Genomic DNA, 18,063 nt, shown 5'->3' with positions numbered 1-18,063 from the left:
TCCTACTCACGACCCGAAAAAGGTTTAATTTAATAAGGTAAGGCTAAACTCTACACCAGCCTTACATAAGTAAAAGTTCAGAGCTCAAAACGGGACCACAAAATGGGACTAGTTTCTTCTGAGCGGAGGAAGATTTTGGTCCGCGGGTCGAGGCGCGGCCGCGGTCGCGGTTGGATGCGCGTTTCTAGTCAACACAATAGATTAATATTAATAACCCAATATCTCGATACACTTTGTCACCTCCACGACACGTATTGTGACGTTTTTGTATCGCGAAATTTCGTGGCACGATATATTGTTACACCCCTACTGCACATCAACCTGCTCAGATTATAAAATTAACTCCAAATAGTTTGGAGTTCAACATTCCTCAGTAAAGAAACATCAACGGGTGGAAACTATTCAGATTTCAATCTTTCGGGAGTGGGCGTCCCTGCAGGGGCCCAGATACCTGATACCAACACCCGTCAATGACTATTATGATTTTACACAAAAGCATACGGTTTCCATGACGACAGTGAAACGACTATGAACACAGTAGACTGGAACATGTTTCTTCCTTTATTTGTGCTGTCTGCAACTGGACGCGGCTGTCGCAGTTTTCAACCAACACCAAACAGAACGACACATAAAAGTGCACTTTTGACACTGGAGTAAAACGGAACTGAGTGTCAGTCGTCTTTTTGGAATGTGGAAACAGGTTATTTCCATCTTCATCCTAAAACTGTTAAACTAATGAAAGTGGAAATCAATGGCCAGAAGTTCACAGCAACATCCTGTTATTTCATATACATTCATGACCTTTATCAAAACAGTTCATAAAAGGCGATATTTAATATTTCTGTAAGGCAAAACTAAACGCGAACAAACATTCATAAATATTTAAGCACTTTGAGCAGCATCAGGATGAAGAACTGATGCTTTACAGCCTCTGTGGTCCTTGTAACAGAAAAAAACGACCTAAAGGAGTTTGGATGCAACCAAAAACTGTTTTTTAAGACTTCCGTCACATCCTCATCATGTTAAGTGTTGAACATTAAAGCGTAATTTCAAGTCTCCAGATCCTTGAATCTCTTATGGAATATTTGGAAAACTGTTTGTTTTGACCTTCTTGTGGAAAATAAGTTAAGTTCTGACTAACTCTGGTACATCACGTTCTTTTCATGAGCAACCGTCCATAAATAGTGTTGATCATTAAACTCAGCAAATTAAATAATTCATGTCAGATGATTTTCAGTTTATCAAGTCGGAGAACAAAAAAATAAAAACAGCCAACTTCTGATGAGTTTTGTTTCTTCAACAATCTTTGGCTGAAATGAACAAAACCTCTGAAGCTGTCCAAGTAGCCGTTTTTACACTAATTAGCATATAATTAGAATCTTTGGTTTGTTTGCAGAAGCTGCAACCAGAACTAAAAAAAAAACTGATTTACACCAAACGACAGACTTCAGTCTAAGCTAGTATTAGCTCTGTTCATTTTGCCCATTATCATTTAGCATTAGCCCCAATAATATTAACTCAGCATCAGCTCAATTAATGATGATAAATTAACATTAGCTCAGTTAGTACTAAGTAGTGATGCACCGAAATGAAAATTTGTGGCCAAAACCGAAACTAATAATAAACACTTGGCCAAATACCGAACAATAGCGAACATGGTTCTTCGCAGTTTTTCATTTATTTTGCCAATTTTTTCATCATTGCATAAATCAAATAAATTTGATTTAGGCATGCTTTTCAAAGAAAAAAATATTTTACAAAATTACAAGGTAGAAAATATTTATTGAACATAAAAAACTGAACATTTTTTAATTTCCCAGCATTACGTTGTTTTGGTTCCACCTCCTGGTGAATGTTAGGTAAAATTCTTATGTGGTTACTTTTTGGTTGGTCAACGATTTATGTTTGTGGTGCGCAACCGTTACGGGAGCGGCCAGTATATTTCCTTATATTACAACGCCGTTATTAATTGTTCGTTTTTTTCCCACTTATTCCACCGAACACCGAAAGTGTTTTTTTTGCCATTTTCGGCCGAACAATTTCGGTTACCGAACAATCGGTGCATCACTAGTACTAAGCTCAGCTAGCACTAGTCTTTGGGAACACCCACTTCCTCTAAAACTTGCAACACACTCGTCAATGTACAGCTACAAATCAATAATTTGTGGATTAACTTTTACAGAGCATTGATCAGGTTCAGACGTGAAATGAAAAGTCCAACTTTTCATCTTTTTCCAGAGTTGACAGGAAATAGCTAACGTTCTACTAATGGCCGCTGTAGTTCGTATTCACGTCAGGATTTCTGACCTCGATGGTTTTTGGAGTTTAGAGACAAGTCAATCAAGGAGGAAATGGGTCATTGCAGACTTGCAAACGTTTAGAACGGAGGATGTACGAATGCACAAACCAAGACTTTAATCCTAAAACGTTTCTACGCAGAAGGAAGTGAGGAGATAAGAGATTCAAGAAGACTAATTGGCTTAAAAGTGATCCAAAATGGAACCATCATTGGCACCAAACCCGACCAGAACCCAACAGCATGACAAAAATGGCACGCTGAACATAATAGCCCTTTTTCTGTAAACCGACAGATTGAAAACCATGTCCTGCCTCAACAACGTCGCAGGTTGACGAGTATTAGCTCTCCGAAGGTAAAGCTCATCGTTTAGAAGTTCAAGACATAAACCAGAGCAAATGGCATAAAAACCCCAGGGTTTGATAAATACACGAGACAAAAGGAAGTGTGGGAAGCTGCCGTCCTGCTCTCAGACGTTCTGAAGGCCTCTCTCGTGGCTGTCCAGCTGCCCCTTGATCTTGTGCAGTTCTTCGATCTCCTGGTGGTGCCGTTCCGTCTTGTGGCGCACCAGAGAGCGATAGAAGTGGATGGTGAAGACCACGAAGATGATGCCCACGGGGACCATGATGATGGTGGAGGCCAGCGCCGCCTGCCAGCCGCTGTTCTGGGCCGGGGGCCTGGTGGGGCTGGGCGTCTCCTGGAGCTGGGCCGAGTCCACGGGCAGGAACTTGACCCAGCAGAGCAGCACCACCTCTGCTAGGAACAGCAGGATGCCCAGCGCCGTGGAGAAGCCCCACGCCAGCTCGATGTAGTAGTGCATGCGCTCGTGCGGAGACTCGCTGACGGAGTTCAGGTTGTGGATGTTGCTGACGGCCTCCACGTTGGGAAGGATGCAGGTGCTGATGAGCAGGGCGAACAGGTGCACCGCCACCAGGACGGTGGTGCACACGCTGAAGGCGATGAGCAGCTCTCGGGGGTAGCTGTACTTGACCTCCAGCTGAACCTCCACCATGGCCACCTACCACACAGACACGCAGGAACCGGTCAAGACTGGTCCACAACAAATAGACGTTTTTATAAAATCAGACAAAAGTAAGTACCCTCTCCTTTTTAATTTCATCTTTTTTTTGTAAAAATATAAAAGGTTTGGGCCGCTCGGTGGCGCAGTGGGTTAAGCAAGCGGCTCATATACTGAGGCTACAGTCCTCCTGCAGCGGTCGCATGTTCGAATCCCGGTCTGCGCACCTTTGCTGCATGTCATCCCCATTATCTCTCTCTACCCCCTTCCTGTCTGCAACTTAATTGAATACTTGAATAAAGGGTCACTAGAGCCACAAAAAATCTTTAAAAAAAAACCCAAAACGTTCAGTTCCAGAAAGCACAAGTTTTCCTGCTTCTGAACCAGTCAAAAAGCAAAAAACTGGTTCCAGGTTAGGGCTGTTCGATTTTGCCCAAAAATAAAATCGCGATTTTTTTTTTTCTCTCAAAATCCGATTTTCGATTACGATTATTTTGTGAATTGACAAAAGGCAAAGAAATGATTTCAAATATGCTGTTTTTTTATTGAACATTTGCCCCATTGGGCTTTAAGTGCAAACTTTGCTCTTATTAAACCAAAAATGAATGAATAAAGGGCAAAACTCTGTAAAATAAGTTGAAAAAAAGTTTTAAAAAAATATAATAAAATATAAAGTTTTATCTCTGAAAAAAAAAAATCAGCAAATCAGCACTTGCAAACATACAGTAAGTTATATTTCCAACTAAATAAAACAAGACATTCTCTAATTAAACTAAACTGGGTCTTTGCATGCTAAATAATAATGCAACCCATGAAGGAGGTAGAGGTGTGTAATGTCAGTCAGTACATTTGCTGTTCACATTTGCAAGTTTTTTTGCAAGGAACACGATCCGGTCTACGGCATCTGGCTTGAGGGATGCCCGGTGGCATGTTACAACGCCCCCTCCTACACTAAAGAGCCTCTCCGATGGGGCACTTGTCGCAGGTATTGAGAGGTATTTCCATCAATCATTAATATGGTATCAATCATTAATATGTGTGCAGACAAGGTAAAAAAAAAAAAAAAAAGTGAAAAATCGATTTTACGATTTTCACGTTTTAACATCGTTCTAATTACATAATCGCGATTACGATTTAAAATCGATTAATCGAACAGCCCTATTTGGCACCAGGTCTGAACTAGAACTGGAACCGCTTCACGTGAATGCAGGTTTTGGAGTCCAGAGCTGAACCTGATTCAAATGCTGCGGTGTGTATTGCGGATCTCAAGTCAACTACTTGTGTTGTTTCTCCTGCGCAGACGCCACAAAACAACAACAAACCATTAAAAGAGGGCGTACTAACTTTTTTAAAGTACGTCATACAAGTTTTGTGCGTCAACTGAACAAAAACCACCAACTTCCTGGTAAATAATAAGCTGCAAACAACCGCAGCAGCACCTACGCGAGGCTGTGCAGCACCGAAACCACCCAGGCCCAACCACTACCCACCATGGCGAAGCCGGAGAGCAGCGCCGACGTCCTGCTGGAAGCCTTCAGCTTGGCCCGGCTCAGGTACAGCTTCCTCCAGGACAGGGCCTGCACCGAGTGGTGGTTGGAGCTGACCAGCTCCAGGTAGCTGCGTCTCACCCAGTCCCTGTAGTCCATCCCCCCGCCGTCCAGGGCCCGCTCCGACACCCCCGGGGCCGGGGAGCCCATCGGCACGTTTAACTCATCGCTCATGGCACCTGGGTTTGAAACACACGGTTGAATGAGCGCAGGCAGTTGTTCCGATGAATTATCTTATCTTTTTTTTTTTTTAAGAAAATCACTCAAGAGTTTTCTCCCATCAATCTACCCTGTCTACTGTACGTCCACGTTTCTATTCCCGTCTGCAGAAACTCATAAATTCCCACAACCCAATATGAACTTTTCCTCTGCGCAGCAGGAATGTTTTCTGAGTGTTGGCAGAGAGCCGTGAGATGGGAATTTATGAGAGGAGAAACAGGAAAAGAGCATGCCATGAACACAAACAAACAATCTTCCAGCCTGAAAATTACCATCTCAAAACGTTTCCTTCAGTTTGGTTCCCACAAAAACACAGCAGTTCTCTGGGCTAAGTCTGACCTGGAAGCTGTCTTAGCTGTCTTTATCAAATTTAACACTTTTACAGGTTCTGCAATCACAGGCAGGAGTTAGTTCTCCTTTTGTTGATTCTAAATGATCATAGTATCAGACAAACATCTGTTTTAATCATACCGTTATCTATTTAACAAGTAACAGTAGTAACGGTCAGGTTTAGTAACGGTCAGGTTTAGTAACGGTCAGGTTTAGTAACACGTCGGTTACCAGTCAGGTTTAGTAACGCCTCAGTTACCAGTCAGGTTTAGTAACGCCTCAGTTACCAGTCAGGTTTAGTAACGCCTCAGTTACCAGTCAGGTTTAGTAACGCCTCGGTTACCGGTCAGGTTTAGTAACGCCTCGGTTACCGGTCAGGTTTAGTAACGCCTCGGTTACCGGTCAGGTTTAGTAACGCCTCGGTTACCGGTCAGGTTTAGTAACGCCTCGGTTACCGGTCAGGTTTAGTAACGCCTCAGTTACCAGTCAGGTTTAGTAACGCCTCAGTTACCAGTCAGGTTTAGTAACGGTCAGGTTTAGTAACGCCTCAGTTACCAGTCAGGTTTAGTAACGCCTCGGTTACCGGTCAGGTTTAGTAACGCCTCGGTTACCGGTCAGGTTTAGTAACACGTCAGTTACCAGTCAGGTTTAGTAACGCCTCAGTTACCAGTCAGGTTTAGTAACACGTCAGTTACCAGTCAGGTTTAGTAACGCCTCAGTTACCAGTCAGGTTTAGTAACGCCTCAGTTACCAGTCAGGTTTAGTAACACGTCAGTTACCAGTCAGGTTTAGTAACACGTCGGTTACCAGTCAGGTTTAGTAACGCCTCAGTTACCAGTCAGGTTTAGTAACACGTCAGTTACCAGTCAGGGGATTCACCACTTCAGCATCTCCATGTATATTTATAACTGCACTGGAAGCAGATCCGTTTACAGATGAACCTCGTCTCTGGCGTTTTGCAGTTGTTTTTTTTAACTAAAGTTGAGGTTCGAGGAATAAACACACTTATTCTTTTTTTTTTTTAAGGAAAAAAAAAGTTTGTCGTGCAGCCTGAATTACAAATAATGGAAAAATAATGGTGGTGTAATAACCTGCGTGCCTTCCAGCACTAGCGACGCAGACCCTACGGCGTAGGGTACGCGGCGACGCACAACGCCGCGTACCCTTCGCCGTAGGCTCTGCGTCGGTGTAACGCGGAACCATAAATCAGCCCTCAGACGAGGCTCCTGCACCCGGAACACCTGAACTCCGCCAGCTGCTGCTTCCGCTACTCACCTGCACGACGACCCGGTTCCGCCCGGCTGGGTTCCGTCGCCGCTCTGGGACCCAAAACTCGCTAACATAAAGGGCTGCAGTCCTCACCGCCAACCCGAAACGGGGCTTTTAGACGATTCCGGCGCTGAGCAGCGGAGCAGGAAACCAGAGCCCAACCAGCTTCCGGTTGGGCGTGTTGCCTTCAAAATAAAAGCACCCAGATAAAATTCCTCGAGTTTGCTGCATCCTCATCGACGACAGAGGAACTGTTGCAGTTCCTCTACTGACCACAGGTTTGTTATGGGCTCAAATTAATGCCATAAATATTTTGTATCTGTAAATAAACTTTGTACTGTAAATATTTTGTGCGTGTGCAAAAAATATTTGTACTTGTAGAAATATTTTTTGCAAGTACAAATATTTTTTGCACACGCACAAATATTTTTTGCAAGTACAAATATTTTTTGCACACGCACAAAATATTTATACAAGTACAAAGTTTATTTACAGATACAAAATATTTATGGCATTAATTTGAGCCCATAGTTTGTCTGGTTCTCTTCATCGACAGGGCTTCAACCCAAATCTTGGCCATAAAAGCACTGAGAAAACCTGGAACCTCATCTTACCAGGCTTATCACACCGGTCATGAAATCACTACACTGGCTTCCAGTGAGTCAAAGGATAGAGTTTAAAATCTTACTGCTGGTCTACAAAGCGCTGAATGGTCTTGGACCAAAATACATGTTTGATCTGTTAATTCCCTATGAAGCTCCCAGACCCCTGAGGTTCATCTGGATCTGGTTTGTTGTGGTTCCCAAGAACCAGAACCAAGCAAGGTCAGAAATCAGAAAAAGCTTTATTGCCAGGTCAGACATAAATCAGACGAGAGAACTTGACTCCGGTTTACACCGATGGCACCATTAATACGGATGCCATTTTTAGAGGAAGGATGACACTGGGATGGGGGGGAGGAGGGAAAAAAAGGCATCTTCACACTGTGTATTAATACCTGGTGTCAAGGTGCAAAAAAAACACCTCAGCACAGAAAATCAACATACAGACAACAATACAACATCATAAGCTTATGGGTATACGATATGGGCAGGTCGGGGGGCTGGGGGACCCGGCACAGGTCCTCCAAGTGAGGGCCGCGGCCATTGCCAGCTGGCGCTCCAACCCGGAGACTGTGTCAGGAGGGGCTGCTGATAAGAGGGGGGTGCCAGGAAGGCGTTGAATATGGGGAGAGGGGGGTGTGTCAGAGTGTGTGAGAGGCAGCGTTTAGTTATTCTGCTCCTCACCGGTGGAACAAACTTCCTGTAGACCTGAGGTCTGCTCCAACTGTCAGCTCCTTTTAAATCAGGACTAAAAACATTACTGTTTACTGAAGTGTACTCTTAAATTCAATACTTACCTGCTGTACTCTACTGCCCTTACTTTTTAACAACTTGTGCTTTTTATTATTTGACCTCTTTTCTTGTCATTTTATTTGTTATTTACCGTTTAATTGTGTCTTGCCGCTTTTAATGTTGATGTAAAGCACTTTTAATTACCTTGTGTTGAATTGTGCTATACAAATAAACTTGCCTTGCCTTACTGGCCTAATCTTGGCATAATTACACCTTTCATATATAATTAAAACTGAATAACAATTCAAACATACATACATGCACATAGATAAAAGGTGTTTTTAAATGAATTTGGGAATATTTCATGTTCTATTGTAAACCAAAGCTTTGAAAATAACTTAGAATTCCAGTGACACTTGGACTGGACTAATCTGTGTTTTATAAAGTGTACAAAGACAATCCCACCAAATGAGTTTCGGAGGTTGGTTTGTAATGTAGGTTCTAATCACAAACATACAAGTAAAGTTTCATGTGTCTAAAACAAGTCATTTTGTTATCATGTTTGCGGCTTTAACGCAGAGTTTTATGGTACGGAAACAAGAGAATGACTTCAAATGAATTTAGTATCCAGCTTCTATGGTAAAATGTGAGAAAATATTAAACATATAATTATAAATATTACATATTCAAAGATGATGGAGGATTAAAATGAATAAAAAGAGTACAAAAATAATTTTAAATGTTTATTGAGAATCATCATAAAGTACAAGTGAAAAAACAAGTGAGATGAGCAGCCGGGAGCGACTGTTTGAGCCGCTGAAGATCTGAGTCATCCGGGTCAGTCGTGATGCTGAACCATCCGACTTCTGCTGTCACTTTAAAATACCGTCATGATCTGTAGAAAACTGACTTAAAAATGGCGGGAAATCCCAAACGGAGGCACTTGGGTTACAGAGAGAAAAGACATCACCAGTTTGAAGTTACTCAGATCTCTATTTTAAAAAGTTGTACAGAAGCCTAATATCTTTTCATTCTAGGTTAAAATATGTTCTGGGAAAATAAAATGAAATATAAAAGATATTTCTCTTTTCTCTTCTGTGCAGTAAAAAGTGTTTTTTCAGGTTGTGTAAAAACGAGGCCCATTCGTTCATTCACACTGATTAACACAATAAACGTGATGTCATCACTAACGAGACTCACGACAAAAACACGTCTGCACAATACTGTTTCCCTTTTTTTTTTTTTTTCAAACGCGGATCATTCTCGCATGAACATGCATCGGGACCTGACGATGGGTCATTACCCAAACATCGTAGTCCATACTACACAGTGTAGTACACGGTATGCAAAGCCTAGCGGTTACCATTAGTACGCCACATTAAAAGAAATATGCTTTGACAAATGTGTCAAAAACACCAGCGTTCCAGGTTGAAGCCAACAAGGAAGTAAAAAAACTTGCAGTTCCTCTACTGATCACCAGGAGCTGGATCCAACGGATGCTGAACGGACGTTTTCTTGCTGCTCAAGTAAGTAACATCTTACTGGTGGCTAGTTTTCTGTAAGTCGTCTCTGTGGTTTACTCCTTGTGCTAAAAAAGTTTTCATTTTGTCCATTTCGTCAATCATCAGACTTCCTTTTCAATTCAATTCAATTTATATAGCATCTAATACAACAAAAGTTGTCTCTAGATGCTCCAGAGACCCAGAACATGACCCCCGAGCAATTATTACATAAACAATGGCAGGGTTCTTTCAAACTTTGCTTGGACTGACGTCTGGATGGGTGTCAGAGCGCAACGTCTCCTATTGAAACTAGTCTTCAAGCATGCCAAGCAACTCGCTTGGCACTGTCGTTTGGTTCCAGGTTTTGTGAAGTAAATTTAGTCGAGGGGCGTTCGAGGGACGTTAGCGTCCTGATCGGAAACTGGAAGTTTTTAAGCCAAAACATAAACGACCGACGATGAGTATGAACACACACAGTTAATAGTAGTAAAAGTACAAAAATACGTGATTTTGAACCCAAAGTGTTTCTTTTGTTTTTTTTTTCAGATTTCGCAGCACTCCTGCCGATTCTGACGGTAGAAAAAAAACATTCAGGCTTCATATTTATTTGCAGATTCATTTATCTATTTGCGTTGGCTGCACTGCAGCTAGCTGTGATGCTGTGGTGCTGTGACTTCCCCGTCCGTTGTTGTCGTTGTTCTAAACTAAAACCTTCTTCGGTCGTCTCCGTGAGTTTCGCTTTCTCTCCCGATCACGCTGGGCTCGAGTTGATAATCAAATCCACATGTATCAGAGTAGATACACTCTGATACATGAAGCCTTTTTTGAAAAATGGAATCAATTTATGTATTTTTCTACGCGTTTTACACTTTTCTCTTAAATGTTTAATCATAAAACTTTACAGTTGTTGCTCTTACGTGTTCAAATAGATTATCGTATAAAAGCTCCGTAACCTCCGTGCCAGCAGGGGGAGCTGCTGAGCCACGAATGGTCAAAGTTTCTGTTTCTCACTTTACTTTTTTAATAAGTACTGTTTCTACAGATTCACGTAACTCTAAATTACAATCGTTTTCAAGACAGAACAGCTCTGATATCTTGGGAAATCGGCCATGTTGGTAGCTATGTGGTTGGTTCTGCTCAACAGTGGCAGAAGGTAGCAACACGTTCTTCTGGCTAGAAGATGAAAGTGTGCAAAAAACAGACCACGAGTTACCTCTCAGCACTTTCCCTCTAGCTGAAAGTAAACTTAAGTCCGTTGAACTTGTTTACTCCAGGTTTCTCTTGACCAGGGGCCTCATTTATAAAAGAGTGCGGAGGATTCATACTAAAAGTGCACGTAAAGCCAAAAGCCGAAAATGGCGGGCGCAAAAAAAATCTGGATTTATAAAACCCTGTGCACGCACACTTGCACGCAATGTTCGCTTTATAAATCACAGTCCAGCTGGAAGGTTGCGCAGGTGAATTCGCATCATATCCCCCCCTCTACACGCCCACATTTTACCATAAATGGGCAATGCAAAGTAGTATTTGCATATGAATGAGCCTGCTGAGCATGCGCAGCGGCTTCCTGCAGCCTGTTTCTGCTGCACGTCAGGATGAATGAGACGTGTTGAGCCACCATGCCACTAAATTTCACGGAGACTGAGATTGAGATGTTGTGGATGAGGTGGAGGCCAGAAAAACAACATTATTTGGTTGTCACAGTAAAAGTATAAATAGTATATAAATAGTATAAAATAAAGAGAGTGAGTGGCACGTCGTTGCTGCGCTAAACGTGAGTGCCACCAAGGGCGCAATTTCCACTGGGGACAGGGGGGACATGTCCCCCCAACTTTTCAAAATCATGTTTTTGTCCGCCCCACTTTTTACAGTTTAAAAACTAACGGTAGGCTCAGCCTGTAATTGCAAATCATCAAGACACCCTGTGCGAAGACGATGCGAAAACGGCAGGGCAGCCCCGCTCCCCCTCCTCCCTTCCCTCTCCCCTCAGTGCTGCTCAAGGCTGATTTATGGTTCCGCGTTAAATCAACGCAGAGCATATGCCGTAGGTTACGCGGCCCGCGCACCGTACAGTGCGCGTTGCCGCGTAACCTACGGCGTAACCCTACGGCGTAGGCTCTGCGTCATTTTAACGCGGAACCATAATTTAGGCTTACACCCGCGCTTTTTTCGGTTAGTTTTTTCTTTTTAAATCCCAACCTTTGCGTAGAAGGTGGCTTGCGCATCTTTCAAGCCCTGTTTTGTGCGCAAGCGAGCTTTATAAATGAGGCCCCAGTTCTGTTTGTTACTGCTCTTAAGTTCAGTTTTACTCTTCAGTTCAATTTATCAACCTTACTTTTACTTGATGAAAAGAACTGAGGCGCATCTGTTTTTACTTCTGATTTATCAAGACTTTGCAAGTTCATGAGCTTGTTGGGTTATGACGTTGAACACATTTGACCCCCCGTGTTTTTGTTCGAGTTATCGTGTCGGAAGAGTTTACAACTTGAAGGTGTGGAAGTTCTTCATCCATCCTTTTGTAAATTACACATTTGACTGAAGAGATTTGTGAACCGTTACCTGCTCAGGTGTTTCTAAACTGACCGCCAACAAGACAAGCAACCATTCAAAAGCTCTGTCTACTACAAGTGACTCCACCTTTGGTTGACAACAGTTAACTGGTTAATGAATCGTCTTTGGCCGCCACAATGCAACGGCGTTCCCAACCAAAGTGAGGCTGTTATATATGTCTATGGCTTCAAGGTTCCTCTACCGAGTTCATGCTGATGTGAATTCAGTTGAATGGATAAAAAATGTAGACGCAGGATGATGTTTATCACTTCTGCAGTGGATTATTTTTGTAGACGTGAGTGGGCAGACATGAACATGCTTCAAAGGAATATTTACAATATAAATGGAGATTTTTTTTATGTTCAAAAGTGTCTCAATGCTGCTGGAATGAGCATCTGTTTCCGCTGCGACAGCCCTGCCCGATCCCCCCATCTGCCCATGAGGGTAAAACATCACATTTAAACACGTGTGCGGCGACAAACCAGCATTAAAAAAACAACAACTACAGACTCTGTCGGCTCTACGGGGCGTTACTTCACGATCACGACGGTCGTGTTGTGAATGGACTGCATTACAGCGGCGAGGCGGCTGCACAGGTCGTGGGATTGGCTGACGTGGACTTTGGGTGGGTCTTTCAGGACTATTGTCTCAGCAGCGCCGTCCAGAACCCTGGGCAGAAACTCCCCCAGCTTCACCTGCAACGAGTCTGAACACAAAGACGGATGCATTGGCGACTGGAGTTATGGAGCAACTGAAGGTTTCATTTGGGGCCCGTTGAGCCTCAGTTTGACCACCGAAGTGTACGAGGTCTTGAGATGTTTCTCTTCCGCTTTGTTTCCACTATGAAACCCCATACTTCCTAGATCAGGGGTCGGCAACCCAAAATGTTGAAAGAGCCGTATTGTACCAAAAACACAAAAAACAAATATGTCTGGAGCCACAAAAAATGAAAAGTCTTGTATAAGCCTTAGAATGAAGGCAACACATGCTGTATTTATCTATATTAGTTATAACTGGGGGAATATTTTTTTTTTTCATCCTGCACTTCGAGAAAAAAGTCGAAATGTTGAGAAAAAAGTCAAAATGTCGAGATTAATGTTGAAGTACAATCTTGAGAAAAAAGTCAAAATGTTGAGAAAAAAGTTGAAATGTCGAGAAAAAAGTCAAAATGTCGAGAAAAAAGTCAAAATGTCGAGAAAAAAGTCAAAATGTTGAGAAAAAAGTCAAAATTTCGAGAAAAAAGTCAAAATGTCGAGATTAATGTTGAAGTACAATCTTGAGAAAAAAGTCAAAATGTCGAGAAAAAAGTCGAAATGATGAGAAAAAGGTTGAAATGTCGAGAAAAAAAGTCAAAATGTTGAGAAAAAAGTTAAAATTTCGTGAAAAAAGTCGAAATGTCAAGAAAAGTCGAAATGTTGAAATTAAAAAGGAAAGGAAAAAGGAAGAAAAAAAGAAATAAAAAGAAGAAAAAGAGAAAAAAAGCGAAAAAAAATTAAAAAAGGAAAAAAAAGAAAAAAGCAACAAAAAAAGGAAAAAAGAAAAAAAGAAGAAAAAAAGGAAAAAAAAGGTCAAACATTTTTGAAAAAGCTCCAGGAGCCACTAGGGCGGCGCTAAAGAGCCGCATGCGGCTCTGGAGCCGCGGGTTGCCGACCCCTGTCCTAGATGTTCTGAGGCCTGGAAGCATCCTTCTTTCTGCATCAAACATAATGAGAATAAAACTTCGATCTCAGAGGAGGTCACAACAAGAGAGGTAAAGTCGTGTTGAGGGGACGTTCTTCTTGACTCAAGGACGTATCAGACATGTTTCAGAAAAGTTCAACAAGCAAAGACAACAGCAAAAGAAACGACATCCACCACGAGCAGATCTTTACAATTCTACATTTCTTCTGAGGTGAAGTTGACAACTCACCGTCCATGTCCTGTCCCAGACAGCAGCACCAGTGGTTGCGGATGCTCTCCATGGCGTCCCGGTCTTCCTGGGACAAAGCCAAGTCCCGGCTCATCAGGTGGAGGCAGGGAATGATGGCCTCGTCCATGATGGCGACGCCCTCCTCCACTTTGCTTTCTTCCCCGCTGCAGAACAGGCGTGACGCGCTTTCATTCAACTCCTGGTAGATGTTGGAGGAGAGATGTGGATATGACTTTGATCGCCAGGAGGCGGTACCAACAGACACCGAAGAAACTTCCTCTGGACACCGTTAGATAAATATATAAGAGACATGAAATTAAAGGAGTTGTATGTAAGAGCAATAATAAAACGAATCATAAAATGACCCCGATATGTCAACAGAGATTTAAAAATCATGTTCATTTCAAATACTTATGTCATTGACAACAGCACTCAAGCCAGGATATTCCAGTTTAAAAAGAGGAGTTGCAGCCCTCAACTGATGTTTATGTTGTCATTTTTTCTTTTGGTCTGATGCTCCACCCTCCACCTATCTCCCAATCACCAAGTCAGTATTGTTTCGGCATCCGGGTTGCCAGCTCGGCTCTAATTATCACAGCAGCCGCTACAAACGTGTTGGATGAAAAACCTGGCAACCTCTGGTCGGGGGGAGGAGGGGGAGGGTACACGCCGCTCAACAATATTTTGAAAGTGACTGCAGTACCAGTTTTGGCCATTTCTTACAGACGGCTCCTTTAATAATCTTCATTACATCGCCTCTCCACAGGGGTTCCCCAAGGCGCGATAAATGGGCCCCTTCTTTTTGCCAAATACACCACCTATCTGTGCCCGATTATTGGCATCTGCTATGCAGATGATACACAACTCTACCCGTCATTCCCACCGCTCATCATTCATTCAGCGTCGTTATTGACATAGATATTCGCTTCACAAAGAACCTGGGTGTTGTGTTTGATGACCAGTCATCTTTCTCCGACCACATTGCCTCTGTGTCCCGGTCGTGCCGCTTTGCTCTCTACAACCTTCAGAAAATAAGACCGTACCCAACTCAATATCCAACTCGACATGGTACAGGTGGTTATATCCGCCTCAATTACTGCGATGTCGTACTAGCCGGCCTTCCAGCTTTGGCAATTATACCACTACAAGAAGTCCAATATGCGGCGGCGCATCTGGATCTCAGTGCAGACCTCCTCCTACACGTTTCCTCAACGGTAGAATAAAATACCAGCGGAGACAAGAGCAGATCCCTCTCTATGTTCAGGAGGGTGTTGAAAACTTTCCAATAACACATTCCTTCGTGAACTGCCCCCCCCCCCCCCTTAACTTCCTGAGCGCCACTTATCTGAACACCTACTTGGTGATCCACCATGTTACCGTGGCCTGACTGTGTGCTCCAGGCCGAGAAAAATCTGTAGTAAAGGGGTACTTAGTATTAAGTGCATGGATAATAATGAATAATCTGTCCACGTGATTATTTATTCAATTTTTGTGTTCAATTCATTTTTACTGCTAAAAACCGTCTTCAAGCTTCAAGTTGAACGTTGAGCTTCAGTTTTATTGTGTATTAGAAATATTTAATTTCAGTTCAGAACTGCAAAGTCAAAACCACAAAGCCTGTATTGTGGAAACTGAGCCAAGCGCTTCTAATTTAAAACCGTGTCCTGTTGCAGACAGAGTCTAAATATGGGTATGCTGGTCCTTCTGTCCAAAATGTTGGCACAGAGGAAGATATCTGAGTAACTGCTGGCCAGATGTCATGAAATGTCAAGTGCAAGATGATATTTCCCAGAACATGACTGCCATCAGTGTGATGATGATCCTGAAAGTGTCATCTGGCGCCGCCCCAAAAACTTTTACCTTTTAAATACCAAACGCTATCAAAACAGGCTCCCGTTTCCCTTTCAGGGCCATTTTGTTGAGTCGTGATTGTTGTTCTGAGAGCAGGAGGGCCGGTCTGGGACATAAGCGCACGTCTGTCCGTCTTACTCACCGTGAGACACTTCCTCCTGTAAAGTGCAATGTTAGACGGGTCCACGCCACGTTTGTCTCCCTTCCTCAGCAGGGTGGCGTTGGTTTCGTATGCATGAGCCAAGTAGGTCAACGCCTCCCGCATCCTGCAGCGCAAACAGGAAACAAGCGTGAAGCACAAAAAGCATGATAAAAATAAATACATGTGCGTGTGTCGGACCGGCGACAATTCTTCTCATCACCGCAGGCAAAACCAACCTCACGTGACCTGTTTCATTATTTATTTAATAAAAATGAAGCCAGTTAAAAAAACACGATGTCGGCAACACAACTGGATCTTTAATAGTTCGGTGAACGGAGGAGACCCCAGACCATGACACCTCCACCACCGGGCTTCTTTTTCCATGTTATTTTTAGATGGAGGACATTTCCTGATGGAAACTCAAGCAGACAAACCGTCCTGGTTCAGTCTTCTTCTACTTCTGCCATCGTGGACCTGAACATTCGACATGTTCAGGCCAGTTGAGAGGCCTGTAGGATCTGAGATGGAGCCCGCAGTTTTTCTTTTTTGTGTTACAGATTGACAACTGTCTTTCATGTTTTCCAATTTTGTTTAATTTTTTTAATAAATGTATGAATTTATTTTTTTATCGTTTTTACCATTTCCAGATTGGTGATTCTCCTCTAAGGCCGTGCTTATGTCTTGCCTTCTTGGTATTGTGTTAACACGGATCCAGACCAAATGGGCAAATGACAAATAAATAAATAAATAAAACCTGTGTTTTGTACAGGTTACATGAGGGTTTATTTCTTTTTGGCTTCATTTTTATTAGATACAAAAAGTCTCACTGACTAAATAAATGTTTGTTTTCACCCTTTTTTTTCTCTGATTGCAATTTCCTGAAAATAACATCCGAATCCGAAGTATTTTTGGATCTTTACAAAGAAAACTAAGAATTACCAGAGTCAGTCATATGTAACACTTAAACAGTCATTTTTACATGTAACCGGGACTCTTGTGTGACGGGAACGTTTACTTGTTGTTCTGGACGTTCTCCAGTCCGGTCAGCAGGTGGACAAACACGGTCCTGAACAGCCGGTAGTCGTCGTGCCACTCCTGCAGGAAGAACCAGGAAAACAGAGAGATGACCAACGTATGTACGGCTGATACGGCGCACCTCGGTTTAACACCTGTCCTTCATTTGTACGAATGCAGCGGCGTTCCATAAGAAGGCACGCATTGTCTTATGTCTTATCCATTGTGCAGCTCTGACACAGGATTTATATCCCGTGTAGCTGCTGGTCCACTTTTATAAATGCTCTGAGGTGCAGAACGTTTTCACCGTTGAAGGTCCTGTCCAGATCTGAATTTATTTGATGCTTTATTCTGAGTAACGTATTCGCCCTCGAGCCTGATCGCAGCCCACAGTTCTCATTTCATCACGGCGTTTCAAGGCTCCCAGCTGATTTTCTAACCATGTGGCCTTGGGTTTAGGCTTCATGCTGCTTTAACAAAAAACAGGATCATAAAATTAATCAACCATCAGTTTTCCTGCTGATTTAACTTTAATATAGCTGATACTAAATGACCCGAGCTTTGATCTGGTAACTGGACTTTTGTCCGGAAGCAGAACATCATCAGTTTTATTTAATCTTAATCAGGATTTTTACAGCCAGCGCTTCCACAGAGGTCCAGATGGGTTTGAGCGGGTCAACGGGCCGAGACCCAAACCCACGTTTATGTGGGAAACGAGTAAGGAATGTGTTAAGATGGGTTAAAACGGGTTAAACGGATAAACGGTCGCTAGTTAACCGGTTAACTATGTAAACTGGACCAGCAAAGACGTCTCACAAGGAGATGTCAGGGGTCCTTCGGGTCAACGTACCAGGTATTCGTCCATGTCCATGTCTTCAGGTTTGATGAGACGAAGCTTTGTTCGGGCCTCTCTCATGATGCTGATGGCCCTGCAGCCACAGAGACATCAAATCACTTGACATGTCGTTTCAAACGCTAGTAATCGATGAACACGGGACATCCTACTGATGTTTCTGAAGTTCCACTGATGTTCTAAAGTGCTGCTGCTTCACTTAAACTGTCTAATTTTACTTTCCTGGGCA

At 42.9% G+C, this 18,063-nt stretch overlaps 2 protein-coding genes across 4 annotated transcripts in view; both read right to left on the bottom strand.

Moving 5' to 3' along the window:
- Positions 1 to 548: 548 nt before the first annotated feature.
- On the bottom strand, positions 549 to 6,855 carry orai2 (ORAI calcium release-activated calcium modulator 2). Its single transcript, XM_061740373.1, has 3 exons — positions 6,686 to 6,855; positions 4,805 to 5,040; positions 549 to 3,314 (listed from the first exon to the last, which is right to left on the bottom strand). The coding sequence occupies exons 2-3, from the start codon at positions 5,033 to 5,035 to the stop codon at positions 2,766 to 2,768; spliced, it is 780 nt and encodes a 259-aa protein (XP_061596357.1). The 5' UTR covers positions 5,036 to 5,040; positions 6,686 to 6,855; the 3' UTR covers positions 549 to 2,765.
- A 1,888-nt stretch (positions 6,856 to 8,743) lies between these two features.
- Positions 8,744 to 18,063, bottom strand: part of usp28 (ubiquitin specific peptidase 28) — a 33,529-nt gene continuing 24,209 nt past the window's right edge. For all 3 annotated transcript variants that reach the window (XM_061740370.1, XM_061740371.1, XM_061740372.1), the window contains 5 exons: positions 17,832 to 17,910; positions 16,983 to 17,062; positions 15,968 to 16,091; positions 13,975 to 14,173; positions 8,744 to 12,771 (listed from right to left, as the gene is read on the bottom strand). In XM_061740370.1, coding sequence (XP_061596354.1) covers positions 12,596 to 12,771; positions 13,975 to 14,173; positions 15,968 to 16,091; positions 16,983 to 17,062; positions 17,832 to 17,910 — 658 coding nt within the window. In that variant the 3' untranslated portion in view covers positions 8,744 to 12,595. The remainder of the gene's footprint in view (positions 12,772 to 13,974; positions 14,174 to 15,967; positions 16,092 to 16,982; positions 17,063 to 17,831; positions 17,911 to 18,063) is intronic.

The sequence above is a fragment of the Cololabis saira genome, chromosome 14, assembly GCF_033807715.1.
Source record: "Cololabis saira isolate AMF1-May2022 chromosome 14, fColSai1.1, whole genome shotgun sequence".
Lineage (NCBI taxonomy): Eukaryota > Metazoa > Chordata > Actinopteri > Beloniformes > Belonidae > Cololabis > Cololabis saira.
The sequence above is the reverse complement of the archived record's forward strand: the minus strand, read 5'-3'. Positions and strand labels throughout refer to the sequence as shown.